Genomic DNA, 25,042 nt, shown 5'->3' with positions numbered 1-25,042 from the left:
AAAAAATAATAATGAATTTAAATATTTATATTCATACCAACCTCTAAATTCAATTTGTTAAGACTTTCACCTCAAGATTCTTGTTTTTTCAATGTTCCATTTACTTGGTTTCTCTTTATGTTTAATTTTTCTTTTTTTTGGATATGAAATGTCTATTGAGCTTGTAGCTGAACTGTACAACTTGTTTAAATGTGGGAAGGTCACTAATAGGTAGATCATTTGGTAGTCCTGCAAACCGAGAACTTGTGTGACGAGTTCTACTTTTAAGTAACTTAGCGACTTTTCCCATTTTAAATATTATCTATTTGAAAAATTGTTGCATAGTAGAAAATATCAACAGAATATTGATACATATATTTTTCTATTTCAGTTAAATTTATGCATTTTATGCGATTAAAAATATTGATAGACAAAAAAACAGTTTTAATATTATTATCAATAAATATAGCAATTGTTACAAAATTTAATAAATAACTCAATATAAAAACACTAACAAAGTATATAATCTATACAAACTACTGGTATTGATTTATTGTTATCTGTTGAAGCTATCAAAAATAGTTCATTACAATAATTTTAAGTTTCTTTTTGATGTTTTACATATATATATTTTTAATATATTATATAAAGGTACTACCATTATGTCGGTTTGTTTACTTTATTTATGTGGAAGTTTATTGTTTAAAAGTTCCGTACAGCGCGCTATAATGGTGATTAGTTCAACTTGAAATCTTTCTTTTTTTGATAGAAAAAGCACTAAAAATAACTTTCCCAAATCAGTTTTTTTTTTTATTAAAAGTTAATTATACCATTATTCTTAGTTTTAGTCACAGAATTTTCCTCATCTACACAAACTTTAAATAGAATAAATGGAATTGCCCTAATATATATATATATATATATATATATATATATATATATATATATATATATATATATATATATATATATATATATATATATATATATATATATACAGTGGTGGCCAAAAGTCTTGGAACAACATATTTTATGTTCTGATAAATTTTTATACTAAAAATAATAAACGATAACAGTAAAATAAATAAAAAAATAAATAAGTTCTAAGTATTTATATTCTAAGTTATTATATTCTAATTATCTAATATTTTTAGTATAAAAATTTATCAAAACATAAAATATGTTGTTCCAAGACTTTTGGCCACCACTGTATATATATATATATATATATATATATATATATATATATAGTAGAAATTATGTTAATTTGTCCAGTCAGAGTGCGCAATACAGTGTAGTATGAGTAATATTATTATTATTATACAAACTAAAAAATTAGGGTTTATAACATTACTTAAAGTTTCACGCAATAGCGATCATCAGATGTTATAAACCGTAAAAAAAAAGTAACGACAAAAAATGCGAAAAAAAGTGCTATGGAGTGTCTGCTATGATGGCATTAAAATTTGTTGTTAAAAATTTATTTTCATTTCGGCACTTTGATATTAGCTCGCTTTGTTTATTGAGCAAGCTTAGTTTTGATGTAATTATGTACTTTTCGGCCAAGTACAACTTGCAATATTTACCCCAAGGTTTAAATATTTGAACTTTAGAAAAAGTGGCCAAAAGCTGATTTTGTCTAGTAATATAACTTATCTTGGTGTTGTGATAGATGAGAAACTTTTATTTAAAACACACATAAATTATTACTCTCAAATTAAACCGTTCCAACGGCATTTATGCAAAAATTCGACACTACATAAGTTTTGAAACATTTTTATGTCACTCAATTTTTGGTTCACATTTACAAAATACATGCCAAGTTTGGGGACAATCTTTAACCGTCTGTCTTCCTAAAATCGTTTCGCTTCAAAATAGAGCAATACGAATAAGTAATTTCTTCCCAAGAAACTTCCCGAATGACATCCTGTATCTTACATCCAATGTTCTTCGTTTCTATGATTTAATCCAGTTCCTAAATTGATCATTTAGCTAGGATAAACAGCACGGTCCTCTTCCTACCGTCTTTCATAACTACTTTAACAATAGGACAACGCATGGACATAACCTAAGATCAGTCACTTATAACAACTTAACCATCCCACAAAAACAGACTAAACAAGGAATAAATTCCATTACATACCAGTGTATCTTTTCTTGGAACACCCTTCCGTTCACCCTAAAAATAGATTTTATCCTTAAATCCAAGAATCTGTTCTTAAAGTCACTCCATCATTTCTACCTAAAAGGTTACGCTTAACTTTATTCTTTATCTGTATAACTGTTTTCTTTATGTTTATGTACATTTTATTATTTCTTATTTGTGTGTATGTATACACATTCACATATGCATACGCATATACATGCGTATGCATATGTGAATGCATTATAATAACTATTTGGTCTATATTTTAACTCTTTTAAAAGTCTGTTTTATAAGTGTTAAGTTTTTGTAATGTTCTACTTTTATTATGTGACTAGTTTATTTCTTATGCTTTTCTCTTGTCTTTTCTTTATCTTACTTAGGTCATCGTGTTTTATTAGTGAATTACGATTTGAAATGACAATGTGTTTTTTGTAACACCCTTAACACGAAATATATTGATATTGATTGACTGATTGATTGATTGATTGATTGATATTAAATGGTTCTGTTTGATCAAGAATATTCTACGTAAGGATAGGCTCTAAACCTTTACTTTTACACTTCCATACAAATTTCGAAAGTTCAGCCGAGTTGGTCTTATTTTTATAACAAAAAGAATTTCTATTTTTCTTTTTGAAAGCAATCAATTTTTTTTTTATATTATTTTGTTTAAATCAAAATATTACCAAGGCATTTTCAGAAATAAGATATCAAAATCAACTAGACATCAAAAGCAAAGGCGTATCTTTTCGAAGAAAGGAAGTTGAAGGAGATAATGAAAAGAAGCCTACCAGAGATAATGTTTTCAACAAATGAAGAACTTACTCTTTAGTTTTAGTTTAGAAGATATTTATTTACATATTGTAAAGTTCGATTTGTTTACATTATTAAATAACTACGTTTATCTGTTAAGTAATTATTACAAAACGCAGTGTGCATTGCATGCATGACTGTTATAATTTCTATATGTACTTTGTATTATATTACAAAAAACGCATCATTGATCTGATTAACAGCTGGAAGAGTTATTAAAAATTTAAGAATAAGAACTCAATGGCAGCAGAAAACATTAGACAAGATTTTAAAACGTGAGAATATTTTCTGAATTGCTACTAAAAGTACCCAAAAAATTTTAAAGAAGACTAGCCTCAATATAGACTCATATCATACAGACATAAAATACGTCGTAAGTTAACCCTAATTAGAAGTAAAAGGTATAAAAACCCAATTCAATAAGAGAATGAAGTAAAGACGAGCAAGAAGATTGAAACATGAACAGTTAGCTCAAAGAGAGGAACAGTTTGCTGCGAGAGATTATTTGACTAAATAACTTGAGTTTTCTTCAGAAGCTAGTGATGTAAATACTTCCAAAGACTCAGATTGCTTATTTGATATTACCCAGCCAGGTCTAAGTAATGACAAACCACAATAAGCCAAAAATTTGGTTAAAGATAGTGCCTTGACTGCTGTTTTCAAAAAGATTTCATTCACAGATTTGATGCATGTATGTAATTTCATCCACAGATTTGATGCATGTATGTTTGATCGTTAGTTCAGGTGGAAATATTAAAGATTTTTCATTATCTAATTAAAACATTTGGCGAACAAATAAGAAAACCATTTAGGAAAAAGTCACAAAAGGAGGAAAGGCTTTAAAAGAGCAACTGAGGAATCATTGATGGGAAGAAGCAAAAAGAGATAGGTTTGCTGTCTTAGATAATATACATAAAGACATTAAGAATCTTGGTGTTCCTGCTATGGAACATGGAACTGGAGTTACCCAAAAAGATGCTTTGGCTAAGGTATTAGAAGGCTGTGAAAAGCATGATGTGAAGGAATTATGCTTTGACACAACTACCTCAAATACTAGAAGGCACTCTGGAATAAATATTAGGTTTAGAAAAAAGACAGAATTCTTTTTATCTGGAGCTTGCCTGTAGAGAGGATACTTATGAACTTTTTATGAAAGACTTATTGGAGCAAGTTAACACAGGTAAAACAGCAGTAGAAGAATATTTAATGTTTAAACGGTTTGAGACAAACTGCGATGGTGCCAAGAATAATATTTACCTTCCACATTACATATTGGGAAAATTTGATTTTAAATCCATCAGTAATACCTTCTTGACAGCTCAAGTTGAAAAAACTATTCAGGTCTGCAAGATTGTACAGAACATTATCATATTCCCAGAGGAGATTGCAGGGAGTTTTTAAAACTTAGCCGTATGTGTCTTTGTCCTGAAATAGTTTTCCAAAATCGAGCTCTAGGCTGAGTTTCTCATGCTCGGCTCATGGCTAAGGCTATTCACTATCTGAAGATTCGGATATTGAGCACACTGCTGCCCTATCATTTGATTTTGCATGAAAAAATAGTTTCCTCCAAACCAGTTCCTAATCAGTTTCAACATTTAAAAAAGTCAAACGTGTTCAAGGATCTTTAATTTAAAAAATAAACACCCTCAGGTCATGCTCCATTTCTTGGAGTGAACTCTTGGTTCATCTTCAGTTTACTGAACAGACCAATGTGGAGGACAAACTTTGGTTAAACTATCCGCATTCTCTGTGGTGCTTTGTTTGTCGATTCAAAAAGTTTTGCGATTTTGCCAATGGAATGGAACTTCTTAACAACAACTCTGAAATGGTACTAAAGTTTTGTTTTGGAAAAAAGTTTTTGTAAAAAGTGTTCAGATTGAAGAGGATTGACATGAACTATAACTCGTTGTGCAGCAAAGACGATATATATGTATATATATATATATATATATATATATATATATACACAGACACACACACCTCAGTTTCTCCTTTTTAAATCTTTTCTAATTCATTTGTATTTTCTCTTTCTTTTTCTCATTGTTTATAATTACGGATGCCTAAAAAAGTTATGGAAAGCATGATTCGATACAACCGACACACCAATCATGGACAGGTTTTTTTAGATTTTTATCAGACCTGCAGTTTTTTTTTTTTTTTTTCTTAAAAAGAATCTCGATAAAAGTGGAATTAACATGGAGCTTAGTTAAAAATAGATAACTCATTCCTGAACTGTAAAGGAGCTTAAATACCTTTCAAGTGCTTGATTGACCAAAGTTATATTATCTTCAGTTAAAGCATTAACTTTTGATACCTCTGCTCTAAATTTGGCTTTAGAGGAAATTATAAACTAACATGAAACTGTTCATCTTGAGACTTGTGATAAATAAGATGTCCGTCTTCAAAACTCAAAATTCAAATTCAGATAATCATTTTCAAGATTGAACAAGCTGAAGAACAGAAAGAAACTACACTAATGCTCTTTTCTGCCCTCTTAATCGCTTTGCAGAATTCTGCTGCATTGATGCCCATGTGTTGAATTGTTGCAAGATGCAATCATCTTTAGACCAATTCACATGGTTGAATGATGATTGCATTTTGCAATTGTTGCAAGATGCAATCATCTTTAAACCATGTGAATTAACATTAAATGGGCAAAAATGTCATCAAATTTATAATAAAAATTATATTGCAAGTTTAGCAGCCTTAAGTATTCAAAGCACGGGTATCAGTCTTTATGATAAATTTTTTCAATTTATCTACAAAAGCCACCAAGTCATTACCACCAAGTCATTAACACAAAAACTTTTTGAAAAACTACGTTGACTAAAAGTCATTAGGGCTACTCAAAAATACGTTTAAAAATGGAAACATTAAAAACCCCATCCCTGGTTAGGTTGGCTTTTATTGGTTTGTACTTTACTTTACCCCCGTTGTAGTGAGTGATTTTTTGAACTTATGCGAATCAATCAACCGAAATATTTATTGTAGTTTTTATCAGTTCAAGGTAAAATATCAATTGTTTTATATGACAGCTATTAATTTGATGTCTATTGATTTTCACATCTGTAAATTTAAATGACAGCTGTTAGTTTAATGTCAATTTTTATTTCATATATATTGTTTTAAATCATAAAACAAAAGGTTTTTAACTAATAGGCAAGCTATTTTTACCTCAAAATAGGGCCATAATTTTTATTGAAAATATTAATTAGTTAGCTATTTTTTATTGTCACTGTTGTAATTAAGTTTTTTTATTTTTTTTTAATTTAGGCAAAATCATTGAAGCCGATTTGAAAAGAGTTTCAACAGATTTGAAAAATTGTTAAATCTAGATTTATGAAACGAGAAGCTCGTGTGTTTATGATATAATATTTGTTTGTGTTTATATTCTGCTAATATTTATATCAAGTTAGATAGTACATAAGAGTATCCACTAAAAAAATCAAAAAAATAGTAAATAATTGAAATAAAAATAAAATAAAACAAAACAAATAAATAAAATTTTATAGGCCGAATTTCTGCTTTTTTTTTTTTTTTTTTTTTTTTTGTTGTTTTTTTTTGTTGTTTTTTTTTTTTTTAAATTAAGGCCTAGTTACATATAGAAATTAATGCTTAAAAATATATCAATTTTTTAAGTCTTGAAATTAATGTAAATATGGATTTTAAGCTACAGTTATTATAAATTTTTAGACTTTTAGAGATTTTTTAGTTATGACTATATTCTAATAAAATGAAGCTAAAAATCCAATAAAATTTAACATAACTTAGTACCAACGTTTAAAACTAAAACGTTTAAAATCAAAATTGATAAAAAAGAAATAAAATTAGAAAACACTTACACTTTTCTACTTAACATTTTTAAATAAGAAAAATAAAAGATTGTTTCAATAAAAATATTTGTTAGCATAAATATTCAAGTGAAAACTTTTCAGTAAGAAAAATATTACCATCAAATGAAAAATATTATCATCAAATGAAATAATTACCATCAAATGAAAAATATTATCATCAAATTAAAAAACAAAAAAAAAAGTAAAATTTTTGAAAGAAGGCTCATAGTGAGGACAGAGTATTTAAAAAGAGTTTATGACAAAAGATGATCGTTTTTTTAATAGTTCTCATAAAGTTATTGAAGAGCATATAGATTAAAATGCCATTTTTTAAAGTATGTTTATTTATGAATTGAATATTGTAAGTGGAATCTGCTTTTAAGAGATTATTTTTACAGTCTTTATAATTCTAGAGCTATTCGCAATTTTACTTTAGGTTGTCTTGTTTTTAAATAAAACATCCTTTGCTGACATTGCTTCTCAAGAAGTATTATGTGAGTAGAAGTGTTTATTATGTTTTTTATTCACAGTGGTGAAAAATAGCGTTTCAGTTGATCAATATCTAATATTTTCATGATAATAAAAAAACATATGAACCATTTGGTGAAAAGAGCTTCAAAAAAGATCATGTAAGTTGAGTTGCTTGTAAGTTTATTTATGTTAACTCTTGTTAAAAACTCTAGTTTTTTTGTGAAGAAAAATAGCTTCGAGATCTTTTTAGTTTTGTTTAAGAAGCTTTAACAGTAAGTGCAAGTGTACTACTAATTGATTCCATTGAATTCTTTAAACAGCTTAGATTTATTCATTTGCAGTCAAAGACTAAAGTTGGTGTTTTTTTTAATTACTTTCTAAAAATGTTTTATAAAACTGTTTTTAAATTTACCTAAAAATGTGCTGGTTGACCTATAGCCCTAATCTAACGGAAAAGCAGGTTAAGTGTTAAATAACACTATTCTGTCAAGCAATGAAATAGTTATACTCCTATACTCTATATCTTGTAGTTATACTCCTATAGCCCATATCTTAAAGTTTTATCAGAATGATTTTCAAAATTCTCTAACCAGTTGATAATGGCGGAATAGTTACTCGTAATAGATATAATGGACGGTTTTCCAAGGATCCATCGAGTGTGGGAAAATGGTCGCAGTGATGTTCCGCTTTCTACGTCCTCTACACTTCGAAATTTGTTGAAACATGCCAATCGTTTTGGAGATCCACGGGTAAATACGATGAATGATTGCACTAAGTTCATAATATTCCTGATCTCTGTTTGATTTTCAACAGAATCTTGTGCTACCAAGTTAGATTATGAGCGCGGCAGTGCACGTAAAAAGCCCGCTCTTCTTTCCCACTCATTAAAGTCTGCAATCCATAGATACTTCCAGACATGTTAGACGATCCGTCAAAACATTGGCCCCGACAATTTTGAATCAACAGGCTAAATTAACACAAAACGTCCATTAAACAGTTCTTGATGTTCTCGGTTTTAAAATCCCATTAAAAGCTCCTCAATTTTAAATTTTTATTAACACGCCGAATGCAGATCGAAACTTGTTCTTTCGTGGACATTAGGGTGTCTCAAAAACACACTTTTTTTTAAATTTCAATGTGCTCTCAACTGATCCCCATTCTATAGGTCCTAAATAGCTACCAAAATCTTTTTTTTAATTTTTTAATGACTAGAAGTGATAGATGTAAATTCTGAGTTTTACGGTTTTGTACATTTATGTGTATTTACTAAAAAACAGCGCTATATAGTATTTCAATATGTTTTAATATGATGTAATAATTAGTACACAAATAATTCCCATAGAATATTATTAAAGAATAGGATCATTCCCTTTGAACATTGTTAGAGATTGATATTTTTCCCTCTGGACAATATTATTAGTTCGTATAATACCCCATGGATTGGTTCACAAATAACTCCATTTAAAAATTTTTTTTGAAGGAAAAAATTTCTAAATGGAATTATTTGTGCACGAAGGAATTCTAATTTGTGCACGAAGAAATTCTCGTGTAAACGGTTATAAAAGCCGTAACGGTAAACTTAGATAAAATATTATACGAGAGGGAATAACGACTTCATAGATTTTTGATGCAAGTGTAACATTTAGTATAAATTTAGTTAAAAAACTGATTATTTCGAAATTCATATAAAAATGGGTAGAACAGCTAAAAAAAAGAAGATTATAGGACAGAATAAGATAAAACGGAAAAATACAGAAAGGTTGAGGTATATTTACCTATTGAAGTACCCACTGAGGGAGTTACCTCAGAGACAGCTTCCATCTAATGGTGATATTCTTAGATACTATCAATTTATCCTCCGTGAGTCACAAGTTAAATACGAACCCACTTCTACTAATCTTGGTTGCAAATTGAAATCGAAATCCAAGATCTTGTTTGTGAAAATGGTGTTTGTACAGATCCTGATAGTTCTTGCTTGGTATCTAGGATTAAAAAAATTTGGGATAATGCTGGGTTTGGCAAGAAATTTGTGATTTGTGGGTACAATATAAAGACTAAAATCATTAAACTTAATTTAAAATACAAGAAATTGATTAAATTGTCTTCTCTAAACTGGAACAGCAATCTTGATAAGCAATCAAAGTTAGAGAAAGATTTTCTCACAGAATCCTATCAGCTTTTTGACATCTCGACTAAGAATTTTAAAAAAGATATTCTTGCTGATAGATTGAGAACAGATGATGCCAAGCTGGAAGATATAAAGTAAGTTCATTAAAGAACTCTTTTTTTAGTAGTGAGATTTTTTTTCCAATTAAAAGTAACTTAAGTAATAGCATATTATTTCCTTTAAAATATTTACGTTTAACTCTTTACATGGTTTGGTCATCTTCCAAGAAAAACTAGAACAATTATTAATTTGTTTATAAATGGCTTAATAGATTTAAATATTTCTTAGTTTTTATGAAGACCAGAAGTTACATAGGAAAGGATATATGGAAACAAAAGTCGATGAAGACTACAGTAGAAGAGTACTGGATGCAAACAGGAGAAAGAACAAGCTAGATAAGTTGAGAGAGAAAGAATTAGAGAGACAGAAAAACTTAAAAGATATCAATGATGTTTTGTTGTCACATGACTCCATGACAGAAGAGATTTAATTCAGCAGTGAGGAAGAAAAGTCAAACGAAGACTGTGAAATCAGCGAGGAAGATGATTTCCTGGGTAATGTTCGGAAACGCAGGTATAGTATTATTTTAATAACATAGTTGTAATTTTTACAAGCTAAAGCTGTTTTATTGAAAAGTATATAATTATAAATAGGTAGAAAAATATTATAAAAAGATACCTAGGTACAATTCTGGAGATACGATAAATCTAGCAGTGAACGTTGAAAAGCTCATTGAATGTACTGCTGTTCCAGCAACAAGGTTCAATGTTGGTGTACGACCTCATCTGGCAATTTTAAGTGAAGTATTTAAAGCTGGAGGTATAGAAATTAATGATATACCGCTTTCAAGAAGCACACTTCATAGAAAAAAGTTCAAATATGAAGAACTTGAAGGAGACTCGGAGTGGATTTCAATATCTAATCATCTTAAAGGCCGACGGCTTATTCTTCATTTTGATACCAAACTGTTGGAACAAATTACCACTGGGCTTAACATTATCCAAAAAATTGAGTGACTTGCAGTCTCAGTGAGTTCCCCGGATGACGATACCATGGAAGACCATCTTTTAGGTGTTGTTCAATGTCCCTCTTCAAAGGGAGTTGACCAAGCAGAACAAGTGCACAACCTTTTAGAATATTACGGATGTACAGAGCAGATCATTGGTATATGCTGTGATACAACTGCAAGCAATACAGGCGGAGTAAATGGAGCAGTCCAAATTCTTACAGATATTTTGAAATTACCAATTTTGTGGATAATGTGTAGGAGACACATATATGAAGTACATGTATCTCACTATATGGCTGCCCTAACTGGTGAGAAAACTAAAGGTCCAAGAAGAGCTCTTTTTGTCAAGCTAAAGAACAAGTGGCCTGAAATCTGTGAGAAAGTGAATGAAGTGAAAAATTTATGTAAATTGGACTGGCAAAGAGATGATCTGAAGATTGGCTCTGTTCTTCGCACTGTTGCAGAGGAAGCTAAGACATTTTTGACTAATGCAACTACTGATATAGTGTTTTCAAGGAATGATTATGGTATAGTTTGTAAGCTTGCCTCCTTCTTCCTTGGAGTGGAAGTACAAGATTTTAAGTTCCATTAACCTGGCGCCTGCCATGAGGCAAGGTTTTTAGCAGATGCGATCTACATCCTGACTCTTTATATGACTAAAGATATCAGTAATATCTTGACAGAAAAAGAAGTGCTGCAGTTGAAGGATGCAAGTTTGTTCATTGCAATTTGCTATATTCCATGGTTTTTAAAACGTTTTTTAGGATTTCTGGCTCCCTACAATGATTTGAAAGCTATCCAGACAGCCTATGCAGTGAGAAAAGTTAGTAAGAATATTGGAAATGCTTTGCTTCTCAGCATGGGACGCCATACGTGGTACTTAACTCCGCAACTCTGTGTTTTGTCCTTTGGGGATAAAGAAGTTCCTTCTGAAACAAAGCTAAGAATGCTGTTAGCTCTGATTGAGTTTGAAGAGCCAAATGAATTTCAGCGTTGTAAACCATCAAATGCACAAATTGGAGAGACCACAGAGCTACCTGAGTTGATTTCCGAGCAAAGCTACCTTCTCTTCAAACATTTTAAAATATCAAGAGCAAGTATAAAAGAATGGCTTAATAATAGTCTTAATACTGTAGATGTTTTTAACCATCCTCAGTTGCTAGATTTTATTGCATGGATCAAAAACATATCTCTTGTAAATGATGGTGCAGAAAGAAACATTAAGCTCATTAAAGATTTTCTTTCAGCTACTAGAGATGAAGATCACCTTTAAAATGTACTTTTTGTAGTTAAAAAGTCTAGAAAAAACTTGACTAAGACCATGACTAAAAAGGAGCTTTGGAACTGTTCAAAAAGTTGTATTTTTTGAGAAATGTTTCACCGCAATAAAATCTTAAATTTGCTAATAAATATTAGTTTTCATGTGTTTTTTTTGTATTTTCATATTTATAAATATAATCTATGAAGTTAAATAGTAGAAAACAATTGGAAATGATTTATACGCATCTAATTGTTTTGTTTTAATTTTCTAAAATGTGTTTTCTATTAATGTTAAGCTAGCTTAACATTAAAACAGTAAAACTCAAATTTTACATCTAGCACTTCCTGTCAAAATAAAACCGTCAAATTTTTTTTAGTACTTATTTAGGTCACATAGAATGGGAATCAGTAGAGAGGTTTTTTTTTTTTTTTTTTTGGGACACCCTAGTGGACATATCCGTTGTTTCATCGGATCAAACTATAGAATTGTGATTCCCTTATACTTTCGCATAGCTTACGAAGTGTTGCATGAGCAAAGTCTTGCAGGATTTCGTTTTCAATATCAGGCGAGTGCCACTTTTGCTTTTTAGGACGATTCAACCATTTCTTCAGTTACAGAGAATCGTCTGCTCGTAGTTTGAGTAGCATGCGAAAGTTTGAATAGTTTTCAACCTTTCCACGAAACATTTATTTATCTAATAAATAAATTTTTTTTTTTTTTTTTTTTTTTTTTTTTTTTTTATTATTATTTTTAGGTGCCCCCAAGAAGATCCAACGATCTTATCACAGGGCACACCGCGGAAGTGCATTTAACTAGGAAGTTCACGCCTTCTTCCTTACCGTGACACGAAAGTTTGTCCAAAGTTTATTATTATGCAAGCGCTCTAACCAGTGCGCCACGGCCGCAATTTAATGATGTTAACTAAATTTTTCTTAAACGAAAATAAGGAATTACCAAATAAAGAAGTTTTGTAATATTTTTTATAAACCCGTACGATTATCCATCATTTCTTTATTTTGATGACGATTAAGCTGTTGGATAAATGTCGATTCCAGTGTTGCTGAGGCGATCGTACTAACAGACGCCCTATGGAGTTCAGATCGCTCGTGAGAATCAAAAATTTGTGACGCTTTCTTCCAATTAGAAAATCCGTTTAAAATAAAAGCTTCGTACAAATCTTTTTCTCTTGAACTACGAGGTAAAGGCATTTTCATTTGGGTAGCTTTGATGCAGGTAGAACAAAAAACTTTTTCCTTCTCGCAGTCATGTAAAACCGATTTATGTTTTTCATTCCAGCTTTGTTTAAATTTTCTTCCCTTTTTTGATGGAAAAGATGACTGTCTTGAACAGCAAGGTCTAGGCTCCTCTGTAAAAAACGGCGACTCAACAACAGCGGTTTGATTAGTTGCATAATCTAACTGAACAAATGATAAACTTACATGAGTATTATCTTGGAAGTTATTAGCACTTTGAGATTCAGAGAATAATACAACTGCTTCAATTTGATTTTCTTTTTTTGAAAAGTATTCACATATCTTTTTCATTCTACAACATCTTACAACTTATTACTTAAAAGTAAATGTACCATTGAACAATTAAAAAATTTCTTCAAAAACTTACCTTTCTTTAATTCAAATGATTTTTAATTCAAAACTTTTAAATAATTAATACAAATAATACTGCCAAATTTATCAAAGAAAAATAATACTAAACGAACGTTTAACTTACTCAACTCTTTAATTTATGTAGTTCCGTAAATTTGCTTTTTATTACGTTTTTACCGATCTCAAATGAATCTCCAGCTCACCAGAAGCGTGGAATTTCTGAAATTCGAAAAATAACATAAACTTTTGAAAATCACCATTGGTATTTGCGGAAATATTACAATCGTTTTTAAATTGTTATATTTGTTAATGTTTAAGTGTATTATGGTATTTATTTTTTAAATATTTTTGAAAAATAAAAACCATAATACACTTAAACAGGGACTAGTTGGCTACAGTTTTAGTTTTTGAGCTCTGTGCATTTCTGGATGAACTTTTTTGAGGATATCAAATTGCAGTTCAAATGAATGTGAATTTGGCAAGCATGTTCAAGTGTTAAACGTTAAAAAAAAATAATTGTTGACCCAAAAATGGCCTCCAATAAAGAAAAAAATATGTGCTAACTTACCGCGGCCCGGGGTAGATTGCCTATATTCTCAGGGTAAGATGGCAGACAATATAAAAGAGACAAGTTTAGCAACAATAAGCATATATTTCAAGCGCATCTTTTTTATGAAAACTCTTGATAACTTTTATCCAACAATATCCTTTGAAATTAACTTTAATGCCCTTAAGTCGATCGAATAGACTTTACTTCTATAAAAATAGCAACAACAGCATTTTTTGTAACATTTTTAGAATTTACAGGCCTGTCTATTTTACTTTTATAATTTCGCATGTTTGTAGATCTGTAGTGTTATATAACTTAAGTGAATTTACAAGAAACAATGTCTCTTTGGAATTATTTTACCAAGCTAGACAGAGAAGAGGATAACATCTCTGGCTCTGGCAGAAAATCAGGATTTGCTGAGTGCAATAAGTGCAAAAAAGTGATTAAGCTGTCTCAAGGAAGCACAAGTGGAGTTAAAGCTCACTTAAAGTAAGTGTTTTACTCTTACTATAATTTAGTATATTTTATACCACTGATCTCAAAATATAACTGGATAGCGTATTCTATTGTTGTTTTCGAAAAAATATTGAAGCCAAAATTGGCCTTCCAAGATGGCGGCGATCAGAGCTCTTAGCGGTGAACCGATGTACAACTTATAAGACTTTATTGTAATATGAAAGAAAAAAATTAAACAGTTTTGAAAGAAAAACAAGACAATGAAACAAATTTTTAAAAAGTTTATAGAAATGAAATGATTTTAAAAAAATTAGACAATTAAAGAAATTGTTAATTTAAATGTTAAAGTTCAAAATATTCGATATAATTTTTTTATGTGCAATTTACGATTAAATTAATATTTATGTATAACTTATGTACCTTTTAGTTCTTAGTTACCCAATACAGTGTGCTAGAAGGTTGATAACACAACTGAATGGTAAGCGGCAGTGGTGTCTACCTACAATTTTGACAAATTTTATATTTTCAATAACGCAACACGCAGTTGTGTTACTAACCTTCTCAGGGGCGTGTCTAGGGGATGTCTGCTACGTCGCTGGACATACCCAAAATATGTATCTTTATATATTTTTTCACAACTTCAATATTTTGAATAAATAGAGCGAATAATTATAGCAAACTAAAGCAATAATTAAGCAAGCTATACAAGGTTAATTGTTCGAACGGATGGTAAGAAGTTATTTATCCGGGATAACAGTTAGATTTACGGTTTGGTATTTTATTATAGCGCTTGTCAAATCGAGAACGGTCTAAAGTTTATTAAAAAACGATTTATATATTAAACGGAGGTTGTTTTAATTTTTGACTTGGACATACCTTTTTTATTAAGTTATAAAGTACTTCATTTTTTAAATATTTTCTTTTGTTAATTTAAAAAAAATAAAAGTTATTATTTCTTAGAGAACAAATTCCGGACTTCCATTTCAATTACACCCTTAGTAAAGTTTTAGTCAAATTCTTTTGATATTTATCATCAGGAGGAGAAGACTACAATTAACAACAAGCATATATTAAAATATATCAATGGACATCCCCAATTGTTTTATACAAAGCTGTGTATCTTTTTAATTACTTGCATTTTGAACAATATAAAAAGAAAGTAAGGGTTTTAAACAATAAAAATTAAATTCGGACTTACGTTTGTACATACACTAAGCCGTCTTACCTTATATATATGCGTTTGTCAATGAGGAAAGGAGGGGGGGGATGCTAAAATTTAACATTTTTGGGAAGGGGTTAAAATTGCGACTTACTCAAAAAAATTCCTGTACAGGCCCCTGCTTCTAGCACAAGCATTGGGTAGTTAAGAACTAAAAGGTACATAAGTTATATTGCAAATGCTAATTATTTTAAATTTTTCTTCACTACTATTAAACAAACTAAATTGAAACAAACTAAAATTAAAACTCGTACTTAGTTTTACTGAGAATTTGTATTTTATCATATGTGCCCATAATTATGAAAGTGGTCTTAGTCAAAATTTAAAAAAAAAATGAATTTATCACTTTTTTCACACGACATGATTTTAAACTAAATATATTCAATGTAATTTTAACGATATCGTCAAAAATGAATCTTTAAAAAGTAGTTGTAATTACAACGTTATACGGAATTTTTTAATTTATTCAAATGCGAATCATTAAATATCTCGAAATAAGAAATATGACTTAGACCACTTTCATAATTATGGGCTCATATTTATTCTAAAAAACGAAAAGCAGAAAGTTAACATACAACAAGCTATTGTAAGAATATGTTTTGTTAAATAAAAAAATATTTATATTTGAAATTCATGTAATTATGTAATATTCCGTTATTTTTATGAAAAAAATCTTATGCTAAACAAAATAATAGATTTTTATTTGAAACTTATCAATATTTGAGCTTAAGATATAAAATTTGATTATCATTAGTTTCTTAATTTTCATATAGCCGTTCGTTGTATCCGCCGCCTTCTTGAGAGGCCAAAACTGGCTTCAAAAAATTTTGCGTTTATATGAATAAACGAGCTGGCCCGGATAGCGATCCGGGCTAGTTTGTTTATTCATATAAACGCAAAATAAAATTAAGTTGAAATAAGGACAACGTCGAGATCTCGGTAAACGGGCTGGCTCGTTTGCCGAGCCAGCCCGCTTTCCATATAAAGAGGCCCTAATTCTAAATTTTCACCAGTCAACAAAAAAATCTATTAATATGGCTGCCCACAGTTTAAAAACAGAATCTCTGATCACGTGGTTTTAGTTTAAACTTTTATAGCATTTGTTTAATAAGACTGTACTTCAGGATAAAGTAACTATTTCACGCGTTGACAAATTACTAAACAAATTACACCAAGGTAAAGGAAATTAGTTGTCGGCACGAACAGATTTTCATCATTTTTTCAAGATAAATATTTGTAAATTTGGGAACTTTTTTCGTGTAAACAAAGTCTGTCAATAATAAAATAGATCTGTATGGGTAATTTTAAAATGACTAAAAAAAGTATAGCGAAGTATAAAAAAGCTTAAATTAAATTTTTTATTAAGATCTGGTTTCATTCAACTCCTTGGTCCTTCATTCACCAGCCTTAATTTTGTGTATTTTTTTAGTAATTTTTCCAACATGTCGCCATTTTTTGTCTCGGCTACTTTATAAGCTCCATAATTTATATTCGTTAATGCATTAATTTTTTAATAGGTGTATTTTCTTATAGGCTTTTTTATAATTCATTTGATAAAGCATAACCTTTTAAAAAGTTATTCAAATTTATAATTATCTTGCAAAATGCGGTCAGATATTTCATGCTTTCGCTTTTTATATTTCATATATTATTTCAATTGTCATAAAAAGCTCATAATAACCCATTTGTTTTTGTCAAATAAAAATTAGTTTATATATAGCTGGTAAATCATATTATGTTAATATTAAATACTTAGTTATTCTTGCGGTTTGCCATAAATTGACTTTGCTAAATTCTTTAAAACTGTGACAAATTATTTTTTTCTTTATTGTATTTACATTCATTTTATGTATAAGTTATTTATCCTTTACTGTATATATTTCTGTTGTTAAACATAAAAATAGAAAATTCTATAATATTCAAAAACTGGATGTCTACAGCAATATAATAGATGGAGTAATTCCCTAGACATGAAACCATTGTGTTCTAGGTAGCTACAAAACTAGTTGATTTTTGTATTATTTATTTTATCTCAAGTTATACATATACTAAGGTAGTCAAGCAAATGATCTCAATTTCTTTTCATTGTCCGCGTTATTTCTTAAGGTAATAAGAATGCCTATCTACATAAAATTAAGCTTAAAACTTGGTTCTTTTGCTGTTATCTTTAATAAATAAGAGGAAGTTGAAATGACTGGTTAGACGAGTCCAAAAATTTTCGCTAAATCCGACAGACTTTAATATAATTTAATTTCTATTGCTTAAAACAAAAGATTTCTAACTATGCGCAACGAGCATGGTTCGCAAAAAAACAATAGGTTGCACGTCCATTTCTTATATGTCCATGGTAAAATGCAACATGATAAAAAAAAATTTATTTAGAATTACTAAAAAAACACTAATGTGTCTTGTGGTTCATGTATTTATTTTTTATGAACTATCTACTACTGAAACATTGTAATTCACATCCTTTTAAACATATAATTCCACTATTTTATTTCAGATCCTGCAATCCGCTATCTTTTTACCAGATGCAAAAAGTTGAAAACGAAAATAAATAGAAGAAATTTCAAGAAAAGAGGAATGCTCAAGCAGAGGCTGATAAGTCCAGTACCATAAGAAGATATTTTGGTCCTATTAATAAAAACAAAAGGCTTGATAACCTCCCACATGGTGCATTATCAAGTCACCAAACAAATGGACGACTTTACTGAAACAATAAAGTGGCCTTCACAAAGTGCTCAACAGTTGGAATTTGATACCATCCTAGCCCTTTCACTAGTTCTCTCTAACCTCCCGTTTCATTCAAATACAAGCTACCAATGATTTATCCCAATCTAAGACGTGATGTAAAAATGTAAATTGAGAGAGACATCAAAGTTCATTAGACTGGCAGGACATCAAGAAAGCGTGCGTGAAAGCAAATATAGAACCAGTCAAGATCATTCAGCCAATTGTAACAAGATGGAATTCTAACTTTATGATGCTTAAGTCAATCCTCAGATTGAAGGCTGGTTTAATGGTTGCTCTAGAAACTCTAAACAAACCAGATCTTCAAAGTTTGATTCCGGATGAGTTAGAGTTTATTAATATTTACAACATTTTACTATTTCTAGCAGAATGTAAGCGATCCTCTGATTTCTGAAAATCTAGTGACTATGCATAAAGTTCAAAAAGACATTAAATCTCCACTTGCTTTGCAAAAGAACCATAAATGACATTGAAGAGCGTGACCCTCAAGTTGCAGAGTGCCTACACAACTTCATGAAAGAATTTGAGAAGTGTATACCTAATTATGGCGTTGGAGTCAAATTATAGAGGATATACACTCAAAAATATTGCAAACAGTGAGGAAGGGAGGGAAGCCGCCATCAAGGAATTGGTTGACAATCACCCAACCACAATCCAGTTCTGCGAGTCATTGGTTGATGATCATACTTCGCTAGAAACATCAGATCTTGACGAAACTATGGATCCAGTGGACCTTGAGTTTTTAAAAGATAGGAGGCAGGTTTCAGCGCATCGCCCTGGGACTTCACAGCCTAGCCAATCAAAGCTCAAGCCACCCTTGATGCTTGAATTTGAAAAGTATCAGACTATGGCCTTACCTGAAAGGGATGTGGATACTTTAGAATGGTTGAAGCAAAATAAAAATGAGTTACCTTTGCTAGCTGGTCTGGCTAGAAGTTACTTGGCTATACCTGTGACTTCTGCTTCATCAGAAAGAATGTTTTCAGAAGGAGGTAGGACAGTTACTGATTTTAGGCATAATGTAAAACCAGAAAACACTAGCATGTTATTTTTTGTGAGTCAAAATTACGCAAGAGTTTCTTCTAACCTCAACGATTGGGAAAAAGCTTGCGAAGAAAAGCCGTATGAATTACAACATGTCACACCACCAACTAAGAAGACTCACCAACAGGGAAAATCACATAGTCAAACTGAAACTAAAAAAAGAGGTGCACCTGAAAAGGCTTCTCCAACTTTATCAGATACTCAAACTGGTCCTGAACCTAATAAGCAACAACAGCTACAGTTAGATACTCAAGAGAGTCAAAGGACTCTAGCTCAAAAAGAAGGGTATGAAGTGACTCAAGGTAAAGACCAAACTCAAAGTGTCTCTTTGTTTATTTCAATGACACTCCAGCACAAACAAAGTAGAATCAAAAAAGAAAAACTAAGTAATATAATGAAGTGGAATTGGAAGGGGAATGAGAAAAAAAAAGTACAGAGCATCTGAGCTTGCAAACATTTTGTTAGAAACAGATGCTGAAATATCTGATGATTAATTTTTTATCAATAACTTATTTGTTTAAAACTGTAAATGTAATATTTACTAATAGAAATACAAAAAGCAATTTAAAGTATCTTTTTTTAGTTTTTCGGTAATCAGCAAAAAAAGAGGTAATTTGTGATAAAATGCGGTAAATCGTGATAAAAAGCGGTAAAAAGTGATAAAAACGGTAAAAAGTGATAAATGCGGTAAAATTGCGTATTGCGCATTTTTACGCAAAATTACTGCGGTAATTACGCATTTTTACGCATTTTTACACTTTTTACGCAGATTTCCGCATTTTTACGCAAATTTACGCATTTTACGCAAATTTACGCATTTTTACGCATTTTACGCAAATTTACGCATTTTTACCGACGCACAGTGGGAAGAAATCCCGATTTCGTGGCCAAAATTCCCAAATTACCTACAAGAGGGTTTTCGAGGTCGCTGATTACGAATCTGAGGTCAGATTTAAGAAATTCAAAATGGAGGCTCCAATATGGCGGTCAACTGTTCATACGTTGAAAATATGAAATCTAATGTAGTTTGGTTTTCGAGGTCATTGCTTATGATTCAGGAGTTAAATTAGAGCAAAAACATTGTAAAATTATTTCCAAAATTACGCTATTGATAAAAAAACAGAAATATGTAATTTTAGTTTTATTATTTTTTTTAAATTGGTAAAAGATTAAGTCACATATATGCAAAAAAATTGTTTATTTAATCCTAGTACCAAAAACACGTATGTCATATTCATCAATGTTTGAATCATTCGATTCGGAATCTGATGTTGAACCACTTGTATCTAAGTCGGAATCGTTCCTTGTCTCTTGTCTGATGACTTCAGGTTGTTTTAAGAATTGTAAAATTTCTTGATGTAGAGATTTTGCCGGTCTCTGGGGCAATTTCCTGATGCTCGAGGGGTTGTTAACGTGACATCTTTAACAACTTGAGCAAAATGTACTTGACCAGAAGTTCTTAAACTCATTTGAGCAGCATATGCAAATTCTTCTGTAGAAAAAGTAAAACGTAGTTCTTGAGTCTTTCGCCTCTTTGATCTATCACTAGATGAAGCAAAGGATTGCGAAGGTCGCCCACATGTTCCTTTTTTATTATCATTTTTCACAATCTTCTAATTTGTTGAGCATTCAGTATTTGATAATTTTGAAAATTGTACGATGCCCTTCAATCATTCTTCATTTTTTTTCAAAAAAAAAAATCTTCCCATCTTCTTGCTGCTCTCCATCTCGATCGAAAATTTGCAAATAACCGTGATAATGACATTTCATCCTCGCCTACTTGTATCACATGTTCCGTTTTTTTGAAAATTGCATCTGTCAAAACATCAATGATGAATTAATATTCATTTTTTAAACTGTCTTTCACCTTAAAGAATATATCTTTTCTTGACAATTCCATATTTGAAGATTTGGAAGACTCAGACAGTTGTAACGGCTGAGAGTTCTTTGAGGACTATTTTACAAAATTTTGAGATGCTCATAAAATGGAATGAGAAGTAACTTGTAAAGCATATATTTAAAATAATAAATTATTGTATTAAAATGCAATTAGTGTCATTAAATAATGTTAATTCACTAATTTCCATGACCCTTTTCAGACATTAATCTATTAACATAGATTAATGTCGCACCACACATTCCTCCATAAAAACTAGTCTCATTATTAAAATGGCACTCAATGGCAGCCAGTTTTTTTATATATTATATTTAACACTATACACTATCAATTTCTTGTCGAAAGAAGGTGGATAACCGCGGTTAAATTTTTAAAACGACATTAGAAAATCGATTTCAGATAAAATATTTACAGTTTTTTTATGTTTACTTGTCGCGCGATTTAAATATTAAAAAAATTACAATTAGCAATAACAGTGCATAACGATACATTCTACATGCCTCCAGAAAATGATTCCATTTTGCCGAATTCCAATTGAAATAGTTTCTTCAGTTTAACAGCACTTTAAAACAGGCAAGAATTTTTCGAAGTGTCCACTTGTTTAGTGCGTACCGAACGGAGGCTAAATGTCAACTGATGTCCAGGCCAGCCTAGAGCAGGTATTTACCTGCCCTGTTCGGAATTTTGTTCTAGGACTATCTGTAAACAAGATCTGAACGTAAAAAGACGAAAATATAAAACTCAAAAATTTGACTTTTGGCCACGAAATCGGGATTTCGTCCCACTGTGCGACGGTGCGGTAACGCCGATGCTTACCCCTGATACTGCACTGAAAGATGAATTAGTTAAGTGGAAAGGTTTCATGTGAATTTTGGAAATTTCTGGTGGAAAAGTTAAACGCAGTGTGTCAACTTACCCATGTAACCAACTAGCCTCGGTCTTCCCTATATAAAAATATAAGAGGAAGATATAGTTATTAAACTGGTTTTAAAAAAACTGGCGAATAAATTTCAAAAAATTAAATTAACTTGTTGGAAAAAAATGTTGGAAAAAAAATAATAAGTTAGTATTTCAAACCTCCTGTTGCTTTTATTCATAATTGGATGCGACGAGGCATGGATTAAATCAGTCTCATACAAAATCCCTTAGCTATATCGCTCAAATATCTGATAACTGTTGTTTAAGATTTTCAACTGAAGTTGAAATCATCTAATATTTGGCAAGTTTTTCGTCAATCCAGCTCCACACATGATCAATAGGTTTTAAATAGGATGACCGAGCACACCCAGGAATAACTTTGTGACCCTCCATAAAACAATTTAGTCTTCTATTTTAAACACCTTTCTAGAGTATCTTTGTAGCTATATTTGTTGATTCTTCAGTTGTATATATTGCTGAGACATGAACCTTTTTGAGAAATATATCCCCATATTTTAGCCGAGCATCTTTTTTCAATATCTCTCCTATTAGTTTTTCCTTTTGATGCATGTAATTAAATGACGCGGACATATTTTCATATATGTTCTATCAGAAAATTTACCGTATAAAAAATGCTGAACTAAGTCTATTTTCAAATTACATTAAAGTATTCACTCTTATAAATACTCGTAATAGTATCTTTTGTTTCGATCACGAAGAATTCAGATATTTAACTCGCAACACAACAATTAGAAGAAATTATAATATTTTTCCATTATGTAACAAAATTCGTTCATTAAAATGGTAGTGTCTTCCGATTTGTGATACATTGATTGCTATTGATTACTATGTTTAAGTTGCTATCATTTTTAGATCAAACTGCATCCATATTAAAAAGAAGAAAATCGAATACAAAAGTTTGTCAGCTTTTTAAAAAAACCTATTGTAATATAGTTCGAGAAGACCTTTCCAGATGGTAATTATGTACTCTAACAGTATGGAGCTTCGATCCAAGGGACCAAAAAGACCCAACAGCATTTAAAAGAAGATATGCCTTATCTTTTACCCAATGAATTTCAACCTTTCTACAGGCCAGATTTGAATCTATTTGATTATTTAATCTGGAGCGTTGAGGAGGATAAGGCATGCAGAATAGCCCACTTAAGTCTCAGGTCTCTTAATTCTTTCATTATAAAAGCTTGGAATTACTTATGAAAAGAATACCTAATCACTACTTGTCAACCCTTCCGTCCACGTCTAGAGGATTTCATTTTTTTATAAATATTACTCGGAATGAATATTGTAGGTTTTAAAATTTCGTAAGTCAAATAGTAAGAAAAGGTCCATGAACCACAGCCTCACCTTGTATAACAAGAACTTGATGTGGTTTGGCTTTAACTTCTAACAGCAACGGATCGACACTAAGTACTCAATCGAATTTCGTAAACAACACATGGACCTGGAAACAACACATACCACAATTTAGGCACTGTGTATTAAGATGTCAAAACATACTGCAGGTGTATAAAAAGCTTATTTTAGACAATCCAGTATATTAGGGAGTGGCATCATTAATGCTAACGATGCTGTTGCTTTTCTTAAGGGGGCACAACCCCATAAATAAAAAAATCTTTAATTTTGATATTTAAATAATTTTTTCTTTTTATTAAGTAAATTCATAATAAAATTAAGATTAAAAAAAAAAAAAAAATTAAAAAAAAAGAAAGGGTTGCCCTGTGGGCCAGTTTTTAGGGGGCAAAAACTTAAAAATTGACCATTTTGTGGCAAAAATATTTCAAAATGCAGAAGGTCACATAGAATAAAATTTGGATTTAACTAGCTTGATGTTAGAGGTATGCAATGAACCTCAAAAACTTAACAACTTACTTATTCCTTGGGGTCGTGCTATATTTGTTTGAAGGATACAAAAAAAATGATATTTTTATCCCCCATAATGACCGAAAAATCATCATATTTTATTTTTAACACATATATTCTTATAATTTTGAGGTTTATTTTACAACCTTGTACATAATAAACAACCTGTCAAAATATGAGAAGTTTTAATCAAACCGTTTTTGAAATATCTTTGCCACAGTCAGGCAAAGTTAGGAAATTGTGGAAATCTTAGAAAAAAAGGTTTAAAAAAAAAAATTATGTTAACTCTATTGTTAATAATAATTATATTTATCTGGAGCCTTTTTATCTATTAAGTATTGCACTGTAGACTATATTCAAACAATAGATGTACTTTATTTATCAAAAGTCTTATATAATAACCCTTTTCTACTTGCGAATGAATAAAAAGCTAAAATGGTAAAAAAAATTTACTTTTCCCTGTTAAATGCCATGTTCATATAAACTGCAAGTATTACAAAATAAGTATGATAAAACTAATTTGATATAAACATTAAAAACTTCCTGCTCCATATGACAAACCCTCATTATTTTTATTTTCACTTCCCTTACTCTTTTTCGCTCCACGCAGAAACTTGCGACGCATCCTATACTTCTCACCATTTTTTCGACTTGCATTTTTTAATCGTGAACGATTTCTGTCTTTGCAACCAAGCTCAGTGTAGCTGCCTCTCTCCATCTGCATTTTATCATATATTTTTAATGTGGCTAAATTTCCAATATTAAAATGAGCAACTGCATCATAAGCAGCAATTTCCAACTGTACTAGTTTTACAAATGGCAACTTTTTTGATTACAACTTGATAATTAGAAGCAATATTATTGTAACTTTTTTCTGTTATAGGGGGAGGATGATTTAGTAATGTAAGAAATAGTTTCAAAGATTGATAACCTTTTCCTATTCTACGCATACTGTAAAACATTCTACTATTAATGTCGAAACTTTTTGTTTTTGATCTTTTTTTGGAAGTCCAGAACAATTTAAACCAACCACACATAGTACACTT

At 30.5% G+C, this 25,042-nt stretch overlaps 1 protein-coding gene, 1 long non-coding RNA gene and 1 pseudogene across 7 annotated transcripts in view; 2 read left to right on the top strand and 1 right to left on the bottom strand.

The window, feature by feature from the left end:
* The first annotated feature begins 7,398 nt into the window (after window positions 1–7,398).
* Window positions 7,399–11,807, top strand: LOC145189937 (uncharacterized; annotated as a pseudogene). The gene is made up of 3 exons (XR_016449915.1): window positions 7,399–9,504; window positions 9,698–9,982; window positions 10,092–11,807. The product of XR_016449915.1 is annotated as an uncharacterized LOC145189937 (transcript).
* Window positions 11,808–21,581: 9,774 nt separating this feature from the next.
* Window positions 21,582–23,622, bottom strand: LOC149894395 (uncharacterized). Of its 5 annotated transcripts, none has more exons than XR_016450013.1 (3): window positions 22,278–23,622; window positions 22,117–22,144; window positions 21,582–22,024 (listed from the first exon to the last, which is right to left on the bottom strand). It is a non-coding gene; the product is annotated as an uncharacterized LOC149894395 (long non-coding RNA). The 5 variants fall into 5 exon arrangements; XR_016450010.1 differs by having other exon boundaries at window positions 21,582–22,029; window positions 23,481–23,622; XR_016450007.1 differs by having other exon boundaries at window positions 21,582–22,029; window positions 22,117–23,622.
* LOC149894390 (deoxynucleotidyltransferase terminal-interacting protein 1-like) overlaps window positions 23,580–25,042 on the top strand; it is an 83,296-nt gene continuing 81,833 nt past the window's right edge. Inside the window, exon 1 of the mRNA XM_090079177.1 lies at window positions 23,580–23,624. Within this exon, the coding sequence (XP_089935303.1) occupies window positions 23,620–23,624 (5 nt within the window). The 5' untranslated portion in view covers window positions 23,580–23,619. The remainder of the gene's footprint in view (window positions 23,625–25,042) is intronic.

Source organism: Hydra viridissima, unplaced genomic scaffold, assembly GCF_058129835.1.
Source record: "Hydra viridissima isolate aposymbiotic clone 2 unplaced genomic scaffold, HvirCarnegie_v1 scaffold_1, whole genome shotgun sequence".
Taxonomy (NCBI): Eukaryota; Metazoa; Cnidaria; class Hydrozoa; order Anthoathecata; family Hydridae; genus Hydra; species Hydra viridissima.
The sequence above is the reverse complement of the archived record's forward strand: the minus strand, read 5'-3'. Positions and strand labels throughout refer to the sequence as shown.